At 36.5% G+C, this 23948-nt stretch overlaps 2 protein-coding genes and 1 pseudogene across 4 annotated transcripts in view; 2 read left to right on the forward strand and 1 right to left on the reverse strand.

Moving 5' to 3' along the window:
- The window catches only part of ATR (ATR serine/threonine kinase), a 135593-nt gene extending 116665 nt beyond the window's left edge, over window positions 1-18928 (forward strand). The window contains exons 39-47 of the mRNA XM_030816709.1: window positions 501-635; window positions 2040-2249; window positions 3321-3464; window positions 6439-6589; window positions 9251-9407; window positions 9524-9677; window positions 10877-11028; window positions 14950-15055; window positions 18563-18928. Of these exons, the coding sequence (XP_030672569.1) occupies window positions 501-635; window positions 2040-2249; window positions 3321-3464; window positions 6439-6589; window positions 9251-9407; window positions 9524-9677; window positions 10877-11028; window positions 14950-15055; window positions 18563-18736 (1383 nt within the window). The 3' untranslated portion in view covers window positions 18737-18928. The remainder of the gene's footprint in view (window positions 1-500; window positions 636-2039; window positions 2250-3320; window positions 3465-6438; window positions 6590-9250; window positions 9408-9523; window positions 9678-10876; window positions 11029-14949; window positions 15056-18562) is intronic.
- LOC105740109 lies at window positions 15768-18178 on the reverse strand (annotated as a pseudogene).
- A 1171-nt stretch (window positions 18929-20099) lies between the features above and the next one.
- Window positions 20100-23948, forward strand: part of XRN1 (5'-3' exoribonuclease 1) — a 142939-nt gene continuing 139090 nt past the window's right edge. For all 3 annotated transcript variants that reach the window (XM_012508602.2, XM_030816710.1, XM_030816711.1), the window contains exon 1: window positions 20100-20292. In XM_012508602.2, coding sequence (XP_012364056.1) covers window positions 20218-20292 — 75 coding nt within the window. In that variant the 5' untranslated portion in view covers window positions 20100-20217. The remainder of the gene's footprint in view (window positions 20293-23948) is intronic.

The raw sequence follows: 23948 nt of genomic DNA on the forward strand, positions 1-23948 counted from the left end.
ATTCGCACCTTGGGCCATTCATTAATGTTTTGATGTAATTTTATTTGTATATTTTCTAGCATATTTTAACACTAAATTTAATTATGTTGCCATACAATTTCATATCTTTCACTTTATTGTTTCCATGTTATTAAATATAATTTGAAGATATAATTTTAATATATAAAATTCTAAAAAATAGCCTTCAATAACTTATTTAACTGTTTAGTTAATCATTAAGGTTATTTCTATTTTTCTTGCTATTGTAACACATCTAGATATGTCTATGTTTATTCTCATTTGTAGTTATTTCTTCAGGGCAGATCCCTATAACCTTACAATTCACAAAGTTACAGGGTAGCAATATTTGTATGGCTCTTGATAGCATTGCCAAATAAATTTTCAGGAAATTTGTATCATATAAACTCTCATCATGAATACTTTTTAAGTTTTTTGTCAAGCAAAAAATTTATCTTTTAAAAATCCTGTATAAAATAGCATTTAACTCTTTTTTATGACAGTCGTCTTATCCCGTGCGTGTGAACAGATGCAAGGAAATCCTCAATAAAGCCATTCATATGAAAAAATCCTTAGAGAAGTTTGTTGGAGATGCAACTCGCCTAACAGATAAGCTTCTAGAATTGTGCAATAAACCGGTACTATCATAATCTTAGTGCTTATAAACTGATGTTGGGTAATTATATATTTATATAATTTGAGCAGATTTTTTCATTTGATTAATTAAATTAAAATTCTAACATATAGGTGTACACATATATCAAAATGTATTATATATTTTAATTATGTATGATTTATCTTAATAAAGCAGTTTTTAATATTTCTAATACATCTTACTTCCAAATACCCTCTAATATTTCTAAAAGTTCTTCTTAATGTAAATTAAGAATTTTCCGAGGGTAGATATCCATGTTTCTCAGCAATTTTTAGTAGAGAATATGAAATAAGCCATAAAAATATAATTATGTAAAATAGTCTAAGTTACTTGTGGTAGTCTCTATGATTATATCATATCTTTAAACTTTCAAAATTCATATACATTATTAAACTACACTTATGATAGGGAAGAGGGTTGGGATTTTGCTTTTCATTCTTTTAGTATACATTTCAGTGCCTATGAGGGGGCAAGCACTATGCTAAGGGAAACAAGATGAATAAAATCTATTCTCATGCCTGAGGTGACAGTCTTATAGGGAACTAAGCAGATGGTTATCTAGAGTAATAAGTACTTTTTTCAGTAGATTTGTGACTAAAGTAGGAACATGGTTACAGGAGTAACCCCATAATTCTACCTAAAGTATTAGAGAAAAACCCCCAAGGATGTACAGGAAAGATAAAAGTGGGAGGTGGGGGTGGTTATAAGGAGGGAGAGAGAAGCTCTTTAATAAGGTACATAGCTAGACTTCACTTGACAAATATTCAGAGTCCATCAGTGTTTATAGATGAAAAGATACAGACTATTTCTCACCTTTCCTTTATCAATAAACATCTCAAAAGGGTAATCTGCATTTATTATCTCCATTAATCCCATCTGTGATGCACTTGACATTATCTAAAACAGTGTTATGGTGGCCAACATTTATTAAAACACTAACACTGTTGTAAGTGCTTTACATGTACAGGTTTCCAGTTCTTTATCTGAAACCTTTGTGGCAAGCTACACTTAGAAATTTAGGATTTTTAAGATTTTAGTGCATATTTAATATTTGATATTTCCACTGAGGGTAACCTGTTGGAGTATCCCATAATCAAACACATAACTGTTTCTTCAGCGAGAGTTTAATTTACAGAGCTCTTTGGATTTTCTAATATCTGATAATAGATTATAGGCCTCTACTCTCTCCTTTAATCATTAAACAATCCTATGATGTAGGCACTATTATTAATGAGGTAAATGACAGTAGTTAAAATGGGATGATTAGGAAATACTTAGAAAACCACAGACTGCTGAACTTTTGTAATCAAAATATTGTAAAAGTGAAATTTTTGTTATAGTTGAATTTAAGGTAAATACAAATTAAAATGCACATTTATTTTTTCAGGTTGATGGAAGTAGTTCCACATTAAGCATGAGCACTCATTTTAAAATGCTTAAAAAGCTGGTAGAAGAAGCAACATTTAGTGAAATCCTCATTCCTCTGCAATCAGTCATGATACCTACACTTCCATCAATTCTGGGTACCCATGCTAACCATGCTAGCCATGAGCCATTTCCTGGACATTGGGCCTATATTGCAGGGTTTGATGATATGGTAAACTTCAGTTTTATATGACTGTGATTTTAAAATTTAGTTGTTAAAAACTTCAAATTAAGATAAAAAGTGTATTTCACAGAATCTACATGAATCTTATTTGTGAAGAAAAAAATAATTGGAAATACAGAAGAGTAAAACTAAACTCATTTGTACTGATGGCAAAAAAAATTCAGTGATTAAAAAAAGTTCTGATTCATGATTCACATTCACCCTAATGTTTTGATTTTTCAAATGCTCCTATTGTTTTAGTATGACTATAATCCTTATTTTTTCACAATTTGATTTTTTTTTTTTTTTTTTTGGAAACAGGGTCTCATTCTGTTGCCCGGGTTGGAATACAGTGGTGCAATCTCAGCTCACTGCAACCTCTGCCTCTTAGGCTCAAGCAATTTGCTCACCTCAGCCTCCTGAGTAGCTGGGACTACAGGTGCATGTCACCATGCCCAGCTAATTTTTCAAATTTTTTGTAGATAACGGAGTTTCGTCATGTTGACCAGGCTAGTCTCGAACTCCTAGGCTCAAGCCATTCTCCTGCTCAGCCTTCCCAAGTGTTAGTATAACAAACGTGAGCCACTGTACCCAGTCTATGCTTTGTTTTTAATTTAAGCGGTATTATTCATTTTATTTACTCACTTCATTAGGTATACTTAATTTTGGAGGAGTTTGTTTTTTAAAAAATCAAATTACTTTTAATTGATAAAGCATTGAAAAACAGAGTCTCAGGCTCTGCAGAAAGATCCTGAAAAGATGTTTCAAAAATCTTTTAAACATTTTGACTGCTTTGAAGGGGCTGTCTAAATTTGAATATGTAAGTACTTGTATTGGCGATGAATTAATCTTTTTATGTCATAGCTATTTTTAATGGGTGAAAATGTTTCTGTTTATAGACAGTCATTCTTTTCATAGGTCATAGGTAATTAAAATAAGAAATTTTTAAAATACAAATTCACTACATAATATAGCTTGTAATATTCTTTTTTTTTTTTTACATAACTCAAGGTTTATAATATATAGACATTTACACAGAAATTTTTGGCCCTAATTCATATATAACTCATCATCTCTTAGGTGGAAATTCTTGCCTCTCTTCAGAAACCAAAGAAGATTTCTTTAAAAGGGTCAGATGGAAAGTTCTACATCATGATGTGTAAGCCAAAAGATGACCTGAGAAAGGATTGTAGACTAATGGAATTCAATTCCTTGATTAATAAGGTTTGGAGAGTTTGCTTTTATTTTATTTATTTATTTTTAAAAAAAATTTTTGACTGTTATAAAACCAGATTGCTTTTATTTCAGAGTTGCTATAATTACTATCAATCTGATATAGGCATTTTAGTATACAAACAGATCACTCTTAAAAAGTAGGAATGAAATATACTGTCTTTTTAATTTTCACTTAATTTTTTTATTGAGATAAAATGTACATACATAAAACTTAACATTTAACAGTTTTTGAAGTATATCATTCAGTGGCATTAAGTACATTCACATTGTTGTACAACCATCACCACCATCCCTCTCCAAAACTTTTTTCATCTTCCCAAATTGGAACTCTGTGTCTATTAAACAATAACTTCCCATTTCCCTTCCCCTCAGCCTCCAGCAGCCACCATTTACTTTGTCTCCATGAATTTAACCATTTGAGGTACCTCATATAAGTGCAGTATTTCTCCTTTTATGACTGGCTTAAATCACTTGGCATTATTCAAATTTCATTCATTTTATAGCATGTGTTAGAATTTTCTCCCTCTTAAAGCCGAATAATAGTCTATTGTTTTCCATCCACATTTTATTTATCTATTTATCCAGTGATGGACATTTGGATGCTTCTGCCTTTTGACTACTGTGTTAATATATTTATCAAAAGATAAATAGGCTGGGTGCAGTGGCTCATACCTGTAATCCTAACACTTTGGGAGGCCCAGGAAAGAGGATCACTTGAGGCCAAGAGTTTGAGACCAGCCTGGCCTATATAGTGAAACCCTGTCTCTACAAAAAATAAAAAAAAAAATTAGCCAGGCATGGTGGCATGTGCCTGTAGTCCCAGCTACTCAGGAGGCTGAGGCAGGAGGATCGTTTGAGCCCAGGAGTTTGAGGCTACAGTGAGCTATGATCATGCCACTGCATTCTAGCCCAGATGACAGAGCCAAGACCCTGACTCTTAAAAATAAATAAATAGATAAATAAAAGGTAATCATTAGCATTTTTTCAGTTCTATTGGTATTTGATTTCTATCTCAAAGATGTTATGAGGAATCTTATTAAAGAGTTATTATAAATGTATGGTTTTATGTGTTTTGAATTATTCTGTAACCAGGTATTTATAAATGCATAGCATATGTTTTTTTCCATTGGTAAAAATTGATCCATACTGTGGAAAGATGAAACTTTATTATTTTTCTACAAGTTTTTTCTCCCTTCTTCTCATTGCCTTCCCCACATTTTAAAGTCATAGATCTTTAGCATAGAAAAGATGTAGCAGTAGATGTTTGTTTTTTAAAAAAAGAACCGTTATAGTCTGCTTGGTTTAACCAAAAGTAATTTAAAAATTAATGCCACATTAAAAAGCTATTTCAAAAGCAATATGAAAAGGAGTATTATTTTTTATTTTAACATATTGTTTGGGCTGGGTGTGGTGGCTCATGCCTGTAATCCCAGCTGAGGCAGGCAGATCACTTGAGGCCAGTAGTTCGAGACCAGCCTGGCCAACATGGCAAAAACCTTTCTCTACTAAAAATACAGAAATTAGCCAGGCATGGTGGTGTACGCCTGTATTCCCAGCTACTTGGGAGGCTGAGGCATGAGAATTGGTTGAGCCTGGGAGGCGGAGGTTGCAGTGAGCTCAGATCATGCCACTGCACTCCAGCCTGGGTGACAGAGTGAGATTCTGTCTCAACAACAACAACAAAAAAGTATGTTTGTTAAAATGGTACCTTAATTCACTAACTACTGAACCATTAGTATGTTCTCTCCAAAGCTCCCTGAGTGTTTTTCTGAGTATCAGATTTACTTGAGTATCAAGTGGCCTGGCTTTAGTTTATAAATTTACATTAATCGGCTTTGTTACTTTAATTAAAGTATTTTGTTACATTTTCCCTCATGAACATGGTAAAATAAAATAGCCTGATTGTAAAAAACTGTGTTAGTTTTGGAGGCCACACACTGATCTTTATATGAGATTCTATGGCCATATTGTTTTCCTGGTAGTTATGGAACCTATTTCCTAAAGTAAAATGTATTTTTGGTCAGTGATTGCGCTTTTGAATTGAGCAGGTTACAATTATAGATGTGTGCTTACTTCATACAGGTCTAGAATTAAACATAATACTGTTTATTTTCACCTGATATATCAGGATCAATCAGATGAAAATGTAAGGCTTTCTTCTGCTAAGGGATAGCTTTTGAAATAAAGTTGTGATAAACCGCAAGAGAAGCAATACATTTTGAGGATGTCATAGAACTCATGTTCTTTTGTTTATGCATTTTAGAAATAATTAAAATGGGCCGGGCACGGTGGCTCATGCCTGTAATCCCAGCACTTTGGGAGGCCAAGGTGGGCGGATCACGAGGTCAGGAAATCGAGACCATCCTGGCTAACACGGTGAAACCCTGTCTGTACTAAAAATACAAAAAATTAGCTGGGTGTGATGGCAGGCACCTATAGTCCCGGGAGGGACTCGGGAGGCTGAGGCAGGAGAATGGCAAGAACCCGGGAGGCGGATCTTGCAGTGAGCCGAGATTAAGCCACTGCACTCCAGCTTGGGTGACAGAGCAAGACCCCATCTCAAAAAAAAAAAAAAAAGAAAAATTAAATAGCAGTCTCTGTGCCTAAAGACTTAATGTTTCAGTAATACTTATAAAGCAATAGAAAATAAAACAGCAGTATTCTGTCATTGTTAAATATACAACTTAAATATTTTAAATACAATATTCTTGTCACATTAATAGTGAATAATTAAAAAGAAGGACCTACCCAGGACATTTTTAATAATTTGTAAATAGATTAGAGATACTGTCCCAGTAGTTTCCTTCCCTACCATTCAGAAGAATTATTCATGTATACCACATAGTAAGCCTTCAATGACATTCTTTTGTTATGAAATGAACAATCTTTAAATATATTTGATATAACATTTAGAAATTTTGAGTTCTATCTTGTTTTTAAATTTATGTGTATTTTTTAACAGTGCTTAAGAAAAGATGCAGAGTCTCGTAGAAGAGAACTTCATATTCGAACATATGCAGTTATTCCACTAAATGATGAATGTGGGATTATTGAATGGGTGAACAACACTGCTGGTTTGAGACCTATTCTGACCAAACTATATAAAGAAAAGGGTACTAAAATTAATTCTTATACATATATAGTGTGGATATAATAGCTACTAAGTTATATAATATGGGGATAATTGGTATTAATATATGTTAGCATATGTTTTGATACAAGCTATAGTGAAATTTCTAGATTTTATATACAGAAACACTTAAGTGTTTCCCTTCCTTCCTTCTTTCCTTCCTTCCTTCCTCCCTTCCCCTTTCCCTTCCCCTTCCCCTTCCCCTTCCATTTCCTTCCTTCCTTCCTTCCTTCCTTCCTTCCTTCCTTCCTTCCTTCCTTCCATTTTGATTCCTTCCCTGTCTTCATCCCAACAAGATTTGAGGTAGCTTATAAAACTATATATGAATATTTGTTTTTCACAGATATTGGTTAACAATTCTGAAACTATGTATATACAGTACTAGTCTTCAGCAAATAAGTAAATATGTTGTGTATAATGAGAGCCAGTTTTCTCACTGTTGGAGAAAGGAAAGAGAGAAGGCTAGAATGAAGTCTGACATTTTAGATTGCAATAAGAGGCTCCAACTGTCCAAACCTGGGATAATTTGAGTAACAAAATAAATAATGATTGTAAACTATTATAACCCATGGAATAAACAAATAAACATGAGTCCATACTGATATAAACAGATATTTGAGTAAATAAATAAATAGGGAAGTGGGAATAGTTCTTCCTTATGTACTAATAGAATTTCAATGAATAAATGTAGAAAGGATGATGGAAATAGCAAATCACCAATTAGCAAACACTATGGTAATAATTATTGTAGGCAGTGATTATTAATGGATGCTAAAATTAATAGGCAAAAGATGAGAAACAGGTTATTTGAAGAATCTTGAAGTATCTCCTTATCAGATACTTATCAATTATAAAGGGAAAAGTATAGTAACTTTACAGTAGAGAAATATAAATATAACTGGTCCGAACTCCTTACAAATGTCAAAGTAATGAAAGACAAAAAAAGAGATTTCCCAGATTTGATGACATTTAAGGAGTTGACATTTGATGACAACTAAATGTAATGTGTAATCCTGGATTGGATCCTGACCCCCAAAAAAAGTGTTCTAGTGGGACAGCTGGTGAAATTTGAATAAGGTCAGAAGTTTGGTTAATAATACTGTAACAATAAGAATTTCCTGATTTGAATAATTGTACTATTGTTACACAAGATATGAACATTAAGGAAAGCTGGGTGAAGAATATGTGGGAACTCTGTATCATTGATGCAACTTTTTGTAACATCTAAACTTATTTTAAAATAAGACATTTTTAAAGTTCATATGGTGTAATACATTAAAAATGAATAGATCAAGTTATCAAAGTGAAGTAGAAAATAAGTGTATGTTTTCATACATAATTTGTATGGTATTTGCCATAATGAATTACTGCAAACTAGGCGACTTTAAACAATAGAAATTTATCATCTCATGGTTCTGGAGGCTAAAGATACAATATCAAGTTGTCATTAGGACCATGATCTCTCTGAAGGCTAATGTTCCTTACCTTTCTCTTAACCTTCTGGTGTTCTGTGGCTTCTGGATGTATTGTACCACATTGCCCTTATTGTTACATAGCATTTTCTCTGTGTTTCTGTGTCTCTATTTTCTCACAAGAACACCAGTCACTGGATTATTGAATTAAGGGCCCACCTTAATGACTTTATCTTAACAACATTACATCTGCAAAGATCCTGTTACTGAATAAGCTCACATTCCCAGGTACCAAGAATTAGGATTTCAGCATATTTTGTTGAGAGATAAAGTTCAATTTATAACATTAAGTAATACTGATAAATTACTATATAATGGGTATTGTGCCAAGTATGTTATGTACATTATTTTATTTATTATTGTTAACACGCCTGATTATCCCTATTTTATGGACAGTGCCAGAGAACTTACATAACTTATCTAAGTTCACAGTTGCAAAACTGAAACTCAGAGACACTTGAGTCAGAGTTCAAAGAACTTGCTGTTGACTATTTTATTTATGAGCGTGAAATATTGTATATGTCTGAGTTTGGATTTGAAAATATATTTTTTCTTTGATAATTTGTGTCAGTGTAAAAAATATATGTATATATACATATATATTGATATGTACATATATATGCAAAATAAGTTCATTCATATGGGACTTAATTCTGAGTCTTGTATTCTGGAACTGTTTGATTTCACAACACTGGTTTTAACTGACATTAATTTTGATTAATAAGAGGCTTCACTTGGGTAAGTACAGTGGTCCCTCCTTATCTGGAGGATTGCTTCCAGAATACCCTCACATACCAAAATTCACACATACTCAAGTCTCAGTCAGCCCTGCAGAACCTGCATGTATGAAAAGTCAGCCCTCAGTATATACTGATTTTGCATCCCATGTTTTTAATCCGTGTTTGGTTGAAAAAAATCACATGTAAGTGGACCCACACAGTTCAAACTCACGTTGTTCAAGGGTCATCTGTATTAAGGGAAGATAATGTGGTTTATTATTTTATTATACAATCAGTAACTTTATTATGCTTAATTGAAAAATGTTCATTTATTCTTGTTTTTCAGTAACAATTTGAATAAAAGTAGATGTTTCCTGTCCAATTTTAACAAAAAAAATTTCTCCCTTTTTTCATTTGGCTGATGTGATTAATGGATATCACTCTTCCTTGCAGGAGTGTATATGACAGGAAAAGAACTTCGCCAGTGTATGCTACCAAAGTCAGCAGCTTTATCTGAAAAACTCAAAGTATTCCGAGAATTTCTCCTGCCCAGGCATCCCCCTATTTTTCATGAGTGGTTTCTGAGAACATTCCCTGATCCTACATCATGGTAAGTTACCAAGAATATAATATGTTGTTATGGTTGAATGTTTATTTTTAATATTTTAGATTTATATGTGCCTCATATGGTATATGGATATTTCATAGGCATTGTGTTTCTTGTAGGTACAGTAGTAGATCAGCATACTGCCGTTCCACTGCAGTAATGTCAATGGTTGGTTATATTCTGGGGCTTGGAGACCGTCATGGTGAAAATATTCTCTTTGATTCTTTGACTGGTGAATGTGTACATGTAGATTTCAACTGTCTTTTCAATAAGGTATGTGATGTGAGTTACTCTTACTAATTGTATGTTTTCTCCCAATTTCCTTTTCTCAACAACTGTTCTTCCTTGACATACCTGTTAGTAGCAGTTATACTCATAGTTGAGTTATATTGAGAATTTTTTGACTAGTTTTCATCAGTGGATCATGTAGTAATGCGTATTAGGATGGAGAGAACTTAGAAGAGTGATACTGTAAAGCTAGTACTGAATTTGAAGTCCAAGAGCATAGGTTTAGGTTCTGACTCAATTAGTTATTAGTTATGTGAATATGGGCAGATCAGTTCATTTTACTGAGACTCAGTTTTAGAGAGACAGAGTAGTTTAATATGATAGTTTCCAATTCTAGCAACGTATCAGAATTATCCAAGAATTTTAAAAAAAATTATAGATACCCGGGAGATTCAGATTCTGTACGTCCAGAGTGGGGCCTGGGAATAAGTTGAGGCAATTGGACCCATCTTTAAAGCCCCCTACAATTTTCCAATATTATAATCCTGCAGGGCAGACTGGTAGGTTAGCACACTATTTTCTTCACCTCCATCATCTACAGGTTGCCTTGTGCTGTCACAAGAAACCAAGAAAGATCATAGATCCAACTGAGAACAAATCAGAGCTAAAATACTGGCCTGGGTTAAACCATACAAGAGAGGAAATTAGGGTAACTGATTGGAGGAATGAAAGGTCCCTAGAAAAGGCAGATTAGAGGACAGCAGAAAATGAACAACTGGACTTCATTATATGACATGTTTTATTTCCTTTATGAGGGGATGTGAGCATCTGACCCTCGGCTGCTTCTCTTGTTTTAAGATGAAAGTGTTAAAGAAAAGTAGAAATATATGAGAATATTTGTATTTCATATTATTCAAGAAAGACATTAAAGAAATGAGTATGAGACTAAATATTGAATGCATAAAATTTCTCTGTAATACTGTTTATTCACTGTACTAAACTCAGTGAAAGGTGAGTCCACTTATCTCCTAGATCTTATCCAAGATCAAGTGTGGTTTCAGTTCCGTAAAAGAAAAGGCAGAGCTACACGGCTCCTTCATGTTACAAACCTCTAATGTAATTACAACATAAATATTTTGAGGGTATTTTCGCTCTTTGCTAAAAGAATCTGGACATTAAGTTCTTTGAGTAAAGATTTTTAAATTCTAACATTGTAGTTTGTAACAAAATGTATTGTTTCTAAGGGAGAAACCTTTGAAGTTCCAGAAATTGTACCATTTCGCCTGACTCATAATATGGTTAATGGAATGGGTCCTATGGGAACAGAGGGTCTTTTTCGAAGAGCATGTGAAGTTACAATGAGGCTGATGCGTGATCAGCGAGAGCCTTTAATGAGGTAATCACCTATACTTTGTAAATAATTTAACAGTAACCTTGAATATAATTATTGGCCCCTACGTATGTTTGTTTTTATATAGAAACCAGTTTGCACTGACTGAAATAGTTTTTTTAAATAATAGCTTTATGCAGATATAATTTACATACCATAAATTCACCCCTTTAAAAGTACATAATTAGTGGTTTTTAGTATATTGACAAGATTGTGCATCCATTACCACTATCTAATTTTAAAACATTTTCATCAGCCCAAAAAGAAATTCCGTAGGCATTAGCAGTCACTCCTGATCCCTTCCCCCTCCCACCCCTGCTATCTACTTGTAACCACTCATTTATAATATTTTCTGTCTGTATGGATTTACCTATTCAGGACATTTCATATAAATGGAATCATCTAATATGTGGCCTTTTGTGTTTGTCTTCTTTCACTTAATGTAATATTTTCAGTGTTCATCCTGTATCAGTACTTCATTGTTTTTTATTGCCAAATAGTATCCTGTTATATGGATATATTACATTTTCTTTTTCTGTTCATCAGTTAAGAGACATTTGGATTGTTTCCACCTTTTGTGTATTATAAATAGTGTGGCTGTGAACATTGTGCACAAGTTTTACGTGGACATATGTTTTCAGTTCTCTTGTGTATACCTGGGAGTGGAATTGCTGGGTCATATGTTAAATGCTATACTTAACATTTTGAAGAACTCTCAAATCATTTTCCAAAGCAGTTGTAACACTTTATAATCCCACTAGTAATGTATGTTGGTTTCAACTTCTCTGCATCTTTTCTATCTTTAGATAACATCTTAATCCATCCTGGTTATTGTCTGCTTTTTTTATTTTAGCCATTCTAGGGATGTGAAATTGTATCTCATTGTGGTTTTAATTTGCACTTCCCTAATGACCAATGATGGTGAGCATCTTTTCATGTGCTTATTGGCCATTTGTAGATCATCTTTGGACAAATGTCTATTGAAATCCTTTGCCCACTTTTAAATTGGGTTTTTTTATTCTTTTTTTTTCCCTTTGAGACAGGGTTTCGCTCTGTCACCCAGTCTGGAGTGCAGTGGCGTGATCTTGGCTCACTGCAACATCTGCCTCCTGGGTTCAAACGATTCTCGTGCCTCAGCTTCCTAAGTAGCTGGGACATCATGTGTGCATGAGCCACCATGTCTGGCTAATTCTTGCATTTTTAGTAGAGATTGGGTTTTACCATGTTGGCCAGGCTGGTCTTGAACTCCTGACCTCAAGTGATCCTCCCACCTGGGCCTCCCAAAGTGCTGGGATTATAGGCATGAGCCACCATGCCTGGCCTATTGTTGAGTTGCAAGAGTTTGTTTGAGACAGAGTCGCCCAGGCTGGAGTGCGGTAACGTGATCTCCACTCACTGCAACCTCTGCTTCCTGGGTTCAAGCGATTTCCCTGCCTCAGCCTCCCCAGCAGAGAAGGGGTTTTGCCATGTTGCCCAGACTGGTCTCGAACTCGTAAGCTCAAGCCATCCACCTGCCTCAGCCTCCCAAAGTGCTGGGATTACAGGCATGAGCCACTCTGCCCAGCCAAGTTACAAGAGTTCTTTACACATTTTGGATACAAGACCTTTTAAGATATGATTTTCAAATATTTTCTTCCATCTGTGGGTTGTCTCTTCACTTTCTTTGATGATGGCCTTTGAAACATAAAAGTTTTAAATTTCGATGCAGTCTAATTTGTTTTTTTTTCTTCTGGTTATTTTTGGTGTTTCTGGTGTCATATCTAAGAAACTATTCCCTAATCCAAAGTCATGAAGATTTACACCTATGTGTTCTTCTAAGCATTTTTGACTTTTAGCTCTGCTATTTAAATCTTTTATCTGTCTTCAGTTATTTTGTATATATGGTATAAGGTAGGGGTCCACATTCATTTTTTTGCATGTGCATATCCATTAGTCGTAGCACCATTTTTTGAAAAGAATATTTTCCCCCTCGTTTAATTATCTTGGCTTTCTTGTTGAAACGGTCAATTGATTTTCAGCAATATTCTATTGATCTATATGCCTAACCTTACGCTGACAACACAGTGTTTTGATTATTGTACCTTTGTAGTAAATTTTGAAATCAGAAAGTGTGAGTACTCCAACTTTGCTTTTTTTCCCCCAAGATCATTTAGCTATTATGGGTCCCTTGTATTTCCATATTAATTTTAAAATCAGCTTGGATTTTGATAGGAAGGACATTAAATTTGTAAATCAATTAGGGAGTATTGCTGTCTTAACAATTTGGGAGTATTGCTGTCTTAACCATATTAAGTCTTCTCATCGATGAAGATGGAATGTTTTTCCATTTATTTGAATTTTATTTTTTTCATCAATGTTTTGTGGTTTTTGGGGTCAAGTCTTATATTTAACTTTTAAAAATTGTATTCCTAAGTATTTTATTCCTTTTGATTTTATTCTAAATGGAATTTTTCTTAATTTCATTTTTGGATTGTTCATTGCTACTGTATAGATATATAATTGATATTTATATATGATATTGTATCTTACAATCTGCTGAATTCATGTATTAGTTCTAATAATTATTTTTGTGGCTTCCTTAAGATTTTCTCTCCACAACAACATGTCACCTGCAGATATAGTTTTTCTTCTTCCTTTCTAATATCAATGCCTTTTATTTCTTTTTCTTGCCTACTTGCCCTGACTAAATCAATGTCGAATAGACATGCTAAAAGTGGACATCCTTGTCTTGTTCCTGATCTTAGGGGTAGAGCAGTCAGTCTTTGACCTTTAAGTATGATGTTAGCTGTGGGAAGCAGATTGTTTGAAAGGACTTTTAAAGCTTATTTATTCACCTTCATTATTTAAAAGCTGTCTATCAGACATTATGGTAGAATACTGGTTAGTTAGACATATGCAAAGGCAAATTCTCTGAAATGGGAAGTATATCATCATGTGGAACAGTTACCAACAGCCCCTGTGTTAGTCTGGGTCAGTAAAGAAATAATTTCTGGAGGAAGTAGTTGAGACCTTAAAAGTAAATAAAGTTGACCATGCAAGGGAGAAGAGAGTGTTCTGAGTGATAAAAATATCAAGGCAAGTGAAGTCATGGCCTGCCTGAGAAATACAGTATGTATTCCAGAGGGTATATTTCCAGGAGATGGTGCTAAGAGGTGATGCTGGACAGGTAAGCAGGGGCTAGATTATGAAGGTCTCACATGGGGCCTGTTATTACATTATAACTTTGCCTGCAGAGCAACCAGAAGTCATTGAGGATTTTAAGAAGGAATAAAAAGGGGGCAAGGGGTGTCACGGCAGTAGAGACGGAGATAACCGAAGAGATTCCAAAGAGATTTAGGAGGAGTAATTGCATGTTAGAGGAAGACGGGGCAAGGATGATTCCTAGATTTTTGTCTAGGGCAAATGGGTGTATGACGATTTGGGGAATACAGGAGAAATAGTTGGGAAAAGGTAATTAATCTTATTTTAGAGATACTGAGTTTGAGGTGCTTAGAACATATCCAACTGGGTATTTCCCATAGGTAATTGGATTTGATGTTTAGAGTGCAGAAAAAAGGTCTGGGCTAGGTCTATATGGTAGCTATAGATGTTATATTGTTATTGAAGACAGGGTAAGGGATAAAATTCCTTCATTCAACATATAGTCATTTACCAGTTCACAGTATACACTTAAGAGATGGCACATAGAACTCATCTTACTCTATTCTCCAAAACACCTCTGACTCCCCTCTATCTTGCCTTTTTTCCTGCCTTCCCTTCTCTTACCCTCCCCTCACACCAAAACAGAAATTTCACATAATGAAGAGGCAGTAATGTGTATTATGAGAGTATTACCATTAGCTTCTCATCCTTCACTTACATATTGATGTTAGCAAGATTTCTTCTTGCAAAGATAACATCGTACCATATTATTTGTTTCAATTTTAGTGTCTTAAAGACTTTTCTACATGATCCTCTTGTGGAGTGGAGTAAACCAGTGAAAGGGCATTCCAAAGCACCACTGAATGAAACTGGAGAAGTTGTCAATGAAAAGGTTAGTAGAAGGTATAGCTTGATATGGGCTGTAGTCCTCATCTCTACAAATGAACTTGATATGCAGCTATAGTTCTCATCTCTATGCATGAGAACTGTTTGGAAATACTGTTAATGACTATTGATTACTCTGAAATCTAGTTCTCTAGTATCACAATGCCATAAGTTTTCTTTATTGTCAGTAATGTTAACAGTATTCACATTTGTATAATAAAAGTTCATGGCACACTTGTTTAACCATAGACAATTCACAGTTATGAGATACAGTAGGAAAAACTAAAGTACAAATTGCCTGAACTTACAGAACAATAGGTCTGAGCTTTAATATCATAATACCAGTATGTCACAAGCTATGTTAACAAATGCAGCAATTCACTTCTTACTTAGTTGAAGCTGCAAAGTTTGCAGATAGTTTTTTTGTTGTTGTGGTGGTTGTTGTTGGTGTTGTTTTTGAGACAGAGTCTCGCTCTGTCATCCAGGCTGGAGTACAGTGGCACGATCTTGGCTCACTGCAACCTCTGCCTCCTGGGTTCAAGCAGTTCTCCTGCCTTAGCCTCCCAAGTAGCTGGGATTATAAGCGTGCACCACCACAGCCAGCTAATTATTATATTTTTAGTAGAGATGGGTTTCACCATGTTGGCCAGGCTGGTCCTGAACCCCTGGCCTCATGTGATCCACCCACCTCAGCATCCCAAAATGCAGGGATTATAGGCATAAGCCACTGCGCCTAGCTCAGATAGTTGTTTTTAATAAGATAGAATAGATTAAGGATTCGTTTTTTTTTGAGGGGGGGCACCCTTACATCTTTAACTTGTACAGGTTTACTAAATACAATGAATTATACCAACTATGCGCTAATAAAGATTAAAAATTTACATTCCAGTTAACTACCTTAAGAGTTTAAGTCCGCTTTCATCCTACTGATATAGCTTGAGGAAGGCTAGACCTGTACGCCCCCATCCTTCATGTCATCCTTAACCCTTTGTCTTGAGAAAGGAGGTTTAGCTGCTTCTTTAGCTCTTCAATTTCTTTTTCTTGCTCTATTATCTTCATCTGTAGGATGAGATTAATATTTCCAGAATTTTGGAAAAGTTCACTCTGTAGCAGTTGAAGAGCAGATGGTCTCTGGGACATGTTCCTTTTCGTTAAGTGATAGATATACTTGGCTTGTACTGGATACCTTTTACTGAGGGATTCCAGTATCTGACCAGTTCTTGAACCTGTTAAAACTTCTGCTTGCTCCATTTCTGTTCTAAACAGCTGAAAGAGCTCTAGCAGGATCACACTCAAGCTAAATACATATCTAACTGGACAAAGCCAGCCCCGGTCTCTACAAATAGTTTTTTTTTTTTTTTTTTTTTTTTAATTAGCCGGGCTCAGTGGCACACTCCTGTAGTCCCAGCTACTTGGGAGGCTGAGGTGGGAGGATCACTTGACCCCAGGAGTTGGAGGCTGCTGTGAGCTATGATGACACCACTGCACTCCAGCCTGGGCAACAGAGTGAGACCCTTGGCATCATACTCAGATCCTTCCAGCTGTTGGGATGAAGCATACAGACAAGTGCCCACTCTGGATATAGCTGTTGGTGTTCTCTTTCTGTTTCTATGGGTCCAGTCTGTGTTCTTTTGTAAGATATCTGGACAAGCCAGACTAGAGTCTCCTATTTTTACTTGCTTATCAGGGCCATAAAGAAAAATATTTCTAGGCTTCAGATCTCTGTTTACAATTCCCATGTTATGTATGTAAAACACACCTTCCACTAAATCTTGAAAATTTTTTGTTGCAACACTGGCCATAAGGACAGGCAAACTTGTCCACACACTCTTGGCCCTGTTTGTTTCTCTCGGCTAGCCAGTCCCACAGCTGGAGCTTGCACACCTGCATCTGGATGTGCAGCATCAGGTGGTACTGCACCTCTATCCCCAACAAGTTGAAGTTTTCTTCGGAAGATTCCTCAGTGGATGTGAAATTCTCCTCTAGGAGGGAATTACACCTGAGCAGCAGGGGCTGTTTCACAATTGACCAGGTAGACAAACCAGCCAGGCCATTTTCCTGGAGCTCCAGGGATGATTCAAATTCACTGGTGTCTCTTAAGACAGAATTGATGGTGTAGTTCACAGCTTGTTATTCTGAGTGTCAGATTCTGCAAAGGGTTTTTCTTTTCTGAGGTGAGCTCAGCGAAGATAATGGATGAGCTGCTACTTTCACCATTTTTAACACTGTATTGGTATCTGTCCTCTGCTTGGTCGGAGAACACTTCCAGAAATGGCAACTGAATGGAAGCTCTGTCTGCTTGTGGTTGGACCACTTGAACATGTTCTGTCCACGCAGTGTGATAACGAATGATATTAGGGTGCTGAAGACCTGCCAGCACCTTCATTCCCTGTAGTTCCTTCATGCCATGTGTTTGAGTTGCACCCTTAATCAGGATTTTTTAAATTGCGTAATACTGACCATCTAATTTATTCTTGACCTTGTATACTCTTCCATATCCACCTTTTCCTAAGATGGCAAGTTCTTCAAATTCATTTAAGTAACGTGAAGTTTGTGCTTCAAAGGCTACTTCCCTTGATCTGATTTTCTGGATATGAGAAATAGCCTTACAAGGATCCCGATGAGCTCTCTCTTTAGTGGACCTCATTAAGTGAGTAACAGCTCTGTGGTGATGTAGTCTCAATGAGCTAAACTTGTCACAAGTGAAAGAAGACAGCAGCCCCATTTTGATAAAGGTCTGGCAAAGTAACTTAAACACCTGTCTTGAATGAACTGGGTTTGGTTCATGCACACGGCTCAAGTGCTTCACCAAAGAAATAAGCAGGAGCTGGTTTGCAACTGCAACAGGGAAAGTTGGCTTTTGTAGAGGTTCTATTAATACCTGGAGTTCTGCTGGAATATAAGTCATATTTGGAGTCCAGGCTCTTGGCGGAAAAGTCGATGGCAGATGGCACAGCAACAGTCCCCACCCCGTGGCCCTCCTCTTTGTGCTCGTGGGCTGCAGCCCAGCCCACCAGCCCACCCAGCACCGCCTCTGAGAATTATTCTTCTAATAACGTTATTCTTCCTTTTGCATTCAGATATGCTTAAGAAATTGTACAGTTCCAAGTAGCTCACTTAGAACACCCATTTGCATGTACTAACATAATGTAAATATTAGGCAGTACAGCATTGTTATTCGAATATTCATTCAAATGTTTAAGTCCTAAACACTTCCAAAGCAGATTTAAAAAATTATTTTTCTAGAATTGTAATGTGTAAATAATTCTCTGGTATTTCACGTAGTCCAGAAACATGTCCAAGCAGTTGATGTTGAATCAATCTTGCAAGGCTCAAAATCAGTATCACAAGTTGACTGTATTTGTTTAATTTCTTCTTTTCCTGTATTTGCTCTTACAAAAGGGGTATTGGTCAGTAAAATGGCATTAACATTTATTAAATGTCAAAATATAAAGAAAGGTAGTAATTCCAAATTATTAACATCTGTTTTTGGTTTTATGTTTCTTCTTTTTAGGCCAAGACCCATGTTCTTGACATTGAGCAGCGACTACAAGGTGTAATCAAGACTCGAAATAGAGTAACAGGACTGCCATTATCTATTGAAGGACATGTGCATTACCTTATACAAGAAGCTACTGATGAAAACTTACTATGCCAGATGTATCTTGGTTGGACCCCATATATGTGAAATGAAATTATGTAAAAGAATATGTTAATAATCTAAAAGTAATGCATTTGGTATGAATCTGTGGTTGTATCTGTTCAATTCTAAAGTACAACATAAATTTACGTTCTCAGAGCAACTGTTCTCTCTGATCATTAATTATATGTAAAATAATATACATTCAGTTATTAAGAAATAAACTGCTTTCTTAATACATACTGTGCATTATAATTGGAGAAATAGAATATCATGTGTTCTTATGGTCGAAAACTGTATTTGCAAGAAACAAGCAAGCCTAATTTCATTTTACAACTTCTATTGATTTCCTTTTAAAAGTCCTAGCTATTGTAAGGATTCACTTGAAGAACAAAATTATATGGAATAAATACTGTGGGCAAGGCATTGTGCCAGACTTGTGCATACAGCCACCCTCTCCTGCCCTCAAGGAAGTGTCAGTCTAGTAAAAGAGATATATAAATATAAATAGCATATCATTAAGTTCACTTCATAAAACTTTGTTTTAAAGTGTGATAGAGAAAAAATATAAGCCAAGAAGCGTGAATGTGAAAACGAAATAAACATTCTGTAATTTGTGTGATGTTGCCATACTGCAGTCCCAGAATGCAGAATCCAGTGGTCATGAAAGACAGCGATACTTAACATTTCCTGAGATCATAAAATCCAAAAAGTATTAAATGTTTAAGGTTTTTCTGTAAGTCTTCGTCCAGAAGACTTAAATACAAAGTAACGAGGTTACTACATTCAAATAAGTGGAAAACTCTTACATTTAAAACCGATAATTTCACTTTAAGTTGATAGAACTCTCCTTTGCTGTCCGGTTGAAAGTGTGATGGGGAAAAATATGATAAACCCGGACGCATGAATGTCAAAACTAAACATTAAATGATTTCGTATCCAAGGTCTTATGTTAACAGTTGCGGGGGGCGCGTACATGGAAAATTTTTTTGAACAATTTGGAAAAGAACGTTTTTAAGCGTATGTATTAAGAAACGTAAGTTTAAATTCCTCAGAGAAAAAAAAATTGTTCGCAAAACAACACACTAAGCCAAATAAATCACCAGATGTTTCGAAATCTGAAAAATACTGAGATTAGCAACCCTAGGAGACAAACAGAACAAAAATCAGTGTTCGATACCCTTCCCACACCTTCGTGCGGTTTTCATGCCACTTCCAAATCCACTTAGAAAGCACAGCTCTATCCTGGGGCATTTTCGCCCCTAAGTTGAAGCACACCGGCAAACCTCCGCAGATCCCCTGACCGCCACTGGACAGTACCGCGGCCCCGGCCGCGCGAGGCCCGGCGGGCTAAGCCCCGCCCCTGGGAAGGCCTCGGATCCTGCCGCTCTAGGCCCGGCGGGCGCTCTCTATGGTCGGCCGGGCGGTGTGTTGTCATCCGCGGAGCGACGGCCGGAGGCGGCGGCGGAGCCCCGGCGGGGCGTTTGGTTTCGGTTTGGCTCTGACTGGGATTAGTGTTGACGGTCGAAATGGGAGTCCCCAAGTTTTACCGATGGATCTCAGAGCGGTATCCCTGTCTCAGCGAAGTGGTGAAAGAGCATCAGGTGGGTGAGCGAGGGGCAACGGCTCAGAAGGCCGAGGACCCGGGGCTCCGCGGCCCTCTCCACCTTAGTGCTGGGGCTTTCGAGCCACCTCTTTCCCCTCGTCGTCTGGACGATTAGTGGCATTAGGGAGGGGGACGGAAGGTTTGAGGACGCCCGGATGAACCGAAAGGGGCCAAGGACGCAGGTTGCCTGTGTGTGGACAGAGCCGCTGGGTTCACGGCCGCTCTGACAGCTCCTGCTTCTGCTGGTCCTTCCGCGACTCCGAAATGAAGTCCTGGGAAAGAACGCTTTTACTGTTCTCCGGTTTCCTCTTGGGGAGCTGCAAGTTGCCTTTTTCCTTACAGAGGCTGCGAAGCTGGAGTGGGTGTCCTCGTAGGTTCACCCATCCCACCCAGAGCGGCAGACCCACGTACAAACAATAACAGCCGCCTCCGCACGCAGTCACCTTGTTTACTTTCCCTGATCTAGAGCGCGGCCCACCCGGCCCCCGGCGCCTCGACTTTCCGACGTGGCTGATGGTCCATGTTGATGATGCCTTTTGTTACTTTCTGTTATTTCAAAAGCAGCACCAATCCCCTGTTGCCAAAACAAAAAACTCTTGGGCGGGCTGGGGAGTGGGGCGTAGGACCTTTTATTTGGAGGCCTCACTGTGTGACAGAGGCGGATGGGAAACGAATTGATAGAACATTAATACTACTAATAATATTTGGCATGTACTGACCCCAGGACAACGTTAATGTGTAGATTCCAAAAACGTAGTTTATATATTGGAACTGTGGAAAGAGAGGAGAAAGCAGTCGTCTGTTAGGTAAACTAGACTTTGGGTGATACTTTGGTGTTTGTCACATTTAATGAATTTGATATCTTGTCTGATGTTTTACAGAAAAACAAAAAGTTTGAAATTTGTGTAGCTGATTGAATCAGTCGTGATTGGTAGTATTGTAAATAGCCTATTAAATTATGGTTTAATCGGTATTTACGAACATGAAGGTAGTTTACTTCTGGAAAGGAGTTTTTGTTGCTGGATTCCAATCAGATTTGGTAGATGAGAAATAGACTACAAAAACTTCCCAAGGTTAGCTTATCTTGAATTTATTTGAAACATAGATTGAGTTAGGTTTAGAGAGGTATTTTTTCCCCCGGGGAGGGCTAAAAAGGAAACCAGTATATTGCAGAAATGGAGACAACCAGCTTTGGCTTTTCTTGCATCCTTCAATCAGTACCTGCTATACATCAGTCACTTTATCTCTAAAGTGCAAAAATAATGGTATTGTTATTCGGGATGATTTAATACATGATTTGTTCAGTAATAGTTTTATTCTGTAGTCTGTGGCACAGAATTTGGTTTGGCGAAAATATCTTAGATTCTCTCCATCCTGAGGAATTTTGTTACTGAAGAATGAAAATCTCCTTAATGCAGTTTTATGACATGGACACTAAGGATAGGTTTTGTGAAAGCTTTATATAGAAACTGGGAGCAGAATTATTTTTTAATTTCACTGTAAATAAATTTTAAAATTTGGTTCATCGTTGTGATGCCTTTCAAAAATGTTTGATTAAAAAGAGACAAAAGGGTTATCAGCTTCTCTGTTAAGTAGAACTTAAAGATGGTAATGCCTAAATAAGTCACAGGCATTCAAAAGCTAGTCCTGGGCAGGAAGGATAGGGAGAAGAAGTGAGTTACGGGAAGTCAGTGGTGTGGCCTCAGTAGCATAGGTTTTCAGTTTCTCTGAATCATCTTGTAAAAACAGAAAGAGAAACTAGAAACCAAAGTTAAAAATCCATAAAACAATTACAACAAACCATGTGACATGCTATCCCCATGAAACTCAAAACATAACTAGGTGAGGCAAACTATCAATAGTCTCTAGACACCGTTGATAATTGACATCTGTGCAAAAGCAAGAAGGAAGCAATGGGGCAACATCTGATGAACCTTAGAACAGGAGAATTCCAGAATAGCCAACAGTATCCACTAAAAGACTATGCTGGCCGATTAGATAGCAGTAGCTGAAACAGAGGAGTTTTATTCTCTCCATTACTGACTGGGTGAAGGTCTACCATAAGAAAGACGAAACAGAAGGGAGTAGTCTACCTCCTGTGAACACTGAAAACTGACTTGCCAAGGTGCCATTCTAGACCAGAGCCCTAAGGAAAAGGGAGTGGAATAAAGCCTTAGGAAAATTTTATGCTGGAAGTGGAATAAAATTTTATGAAAGGGACAATAGAGACAAGAAGAGATGGAGACAGTCCATATAAAAGTGAGGCAAAGTCATAGAACCAAGAAATCTTAGAAAACAAACCACAAAGCAAACCACTGTATTTTTTAACACTGCCCAGAAACAGCTTTGTGAACTTATATTCCCTGAACCTCTACTCATTCTAAAAGTTCAAGAAATTGAATTCACATAAAAATGAGCTACAGAAAGGTATTGAGATCAAATTACATACAAAGTTATTAAACGAGAAAAAGGGACAGAATATCTCTCCAGACATAAAAACTTGCAATGAAAAAAATGCACACAAGATAGACCAAAATTATAACCAAAACTAGTATCTATTTCACAATGAGTTAAAAGGCATTAAGAAAATGAGGTAAGACATGAAGGAACAACGTATATCAATTATGAAAATGTGAGAATGAGATGACAGAGAAAATTAGAAGTAAATGAAAAAAAAAATTTCAGAGCTGAAGCCTCAAATAGAAGCAAGACAAGAGCAAATGATACCATTTAAGAAAACAATCGGCAGTGGAAAGATGAAATTTTAAAAACTAAAGTAGATTTAAAAGATTCAAGAAAAAGTAACAATAAGAAAGATAGGCAAAGAAGACAAATTAGAGGCGCCTGAAAAAGAAAAAACCAAAGCAGCATAACAGAATGGGTACTCAGTAAATATTTTTTGAGTGAATTAATTTATTAGCTATAACATATAAAATATAGTATATAGAAATGCATATTAAAAAAGACATGGCATATTAGTATGTTTTAAAACAGTATTTTTTTAAAAAATGAAATGAAGCCTGGGATTATTTTTTATTTTATTTTTTATTTTTATGAAACATAGTGTATGTATTTATGGGGTTCATGAGATGTTTTCATACAGGCATGCAGTGTGTAATAATCACATCATGGAGAATGGAGTATCCATCCCAAGTATTTATCCTTTGTGTTACAATCTAGTTATACTTTTAGTTGTTTTTAAATTATTACGTCGCCCTGTTGTGCTATCACACAGTAGGTCTTATTCATTCTTTTTTTTATTTTTTATTTTGGATACAAGGTCGCGCTTTGTCACCCTGGCTGGAGTACAGTGGCGCAATCTCAGCTCACTGCAACCCCTGCCTCCCCGGTTCAAGCGATTCTTGTGCCTTAGCCACCCAAGTAGCTGGGATTAGGCGTGTGCCACTACGCCTAGCTAATTTTTTTGTTTTTAGTAGACATGGAGTTTTGCTGTGTTGGCCAGGCTCTTCTCCAACTCCTGGTGGCCACAAGTGATCCATCCACCTCAGCCTCCCAAAGTCCTTGGATTACAGGCATGAGCCACCATGCCTGGCCTGTGGTTTTTTGTTCTGTTTGTTTTAATTTAAATCTTTTTAAAACTAGAGATGGGGTTTTGCCATGTTGCCCACTCTGGTCTTGAACTACTGGGCTCAA

This window comes from Nomascus leucogenys, chromosome 8, assembly GCF_006542625.1.
Source record: "Nomascus leucogenys isolate Asia chromosome 8, Asia_NLE_v1, whole genome shotgun sequence".
Taxonomy (NCBI): domain Eukaryota; kingdom Metazoa; phylum Chordata; class Mammalia; order Primates; family Hylobatidae; genus Nomascus; species Nomascus leucogenys.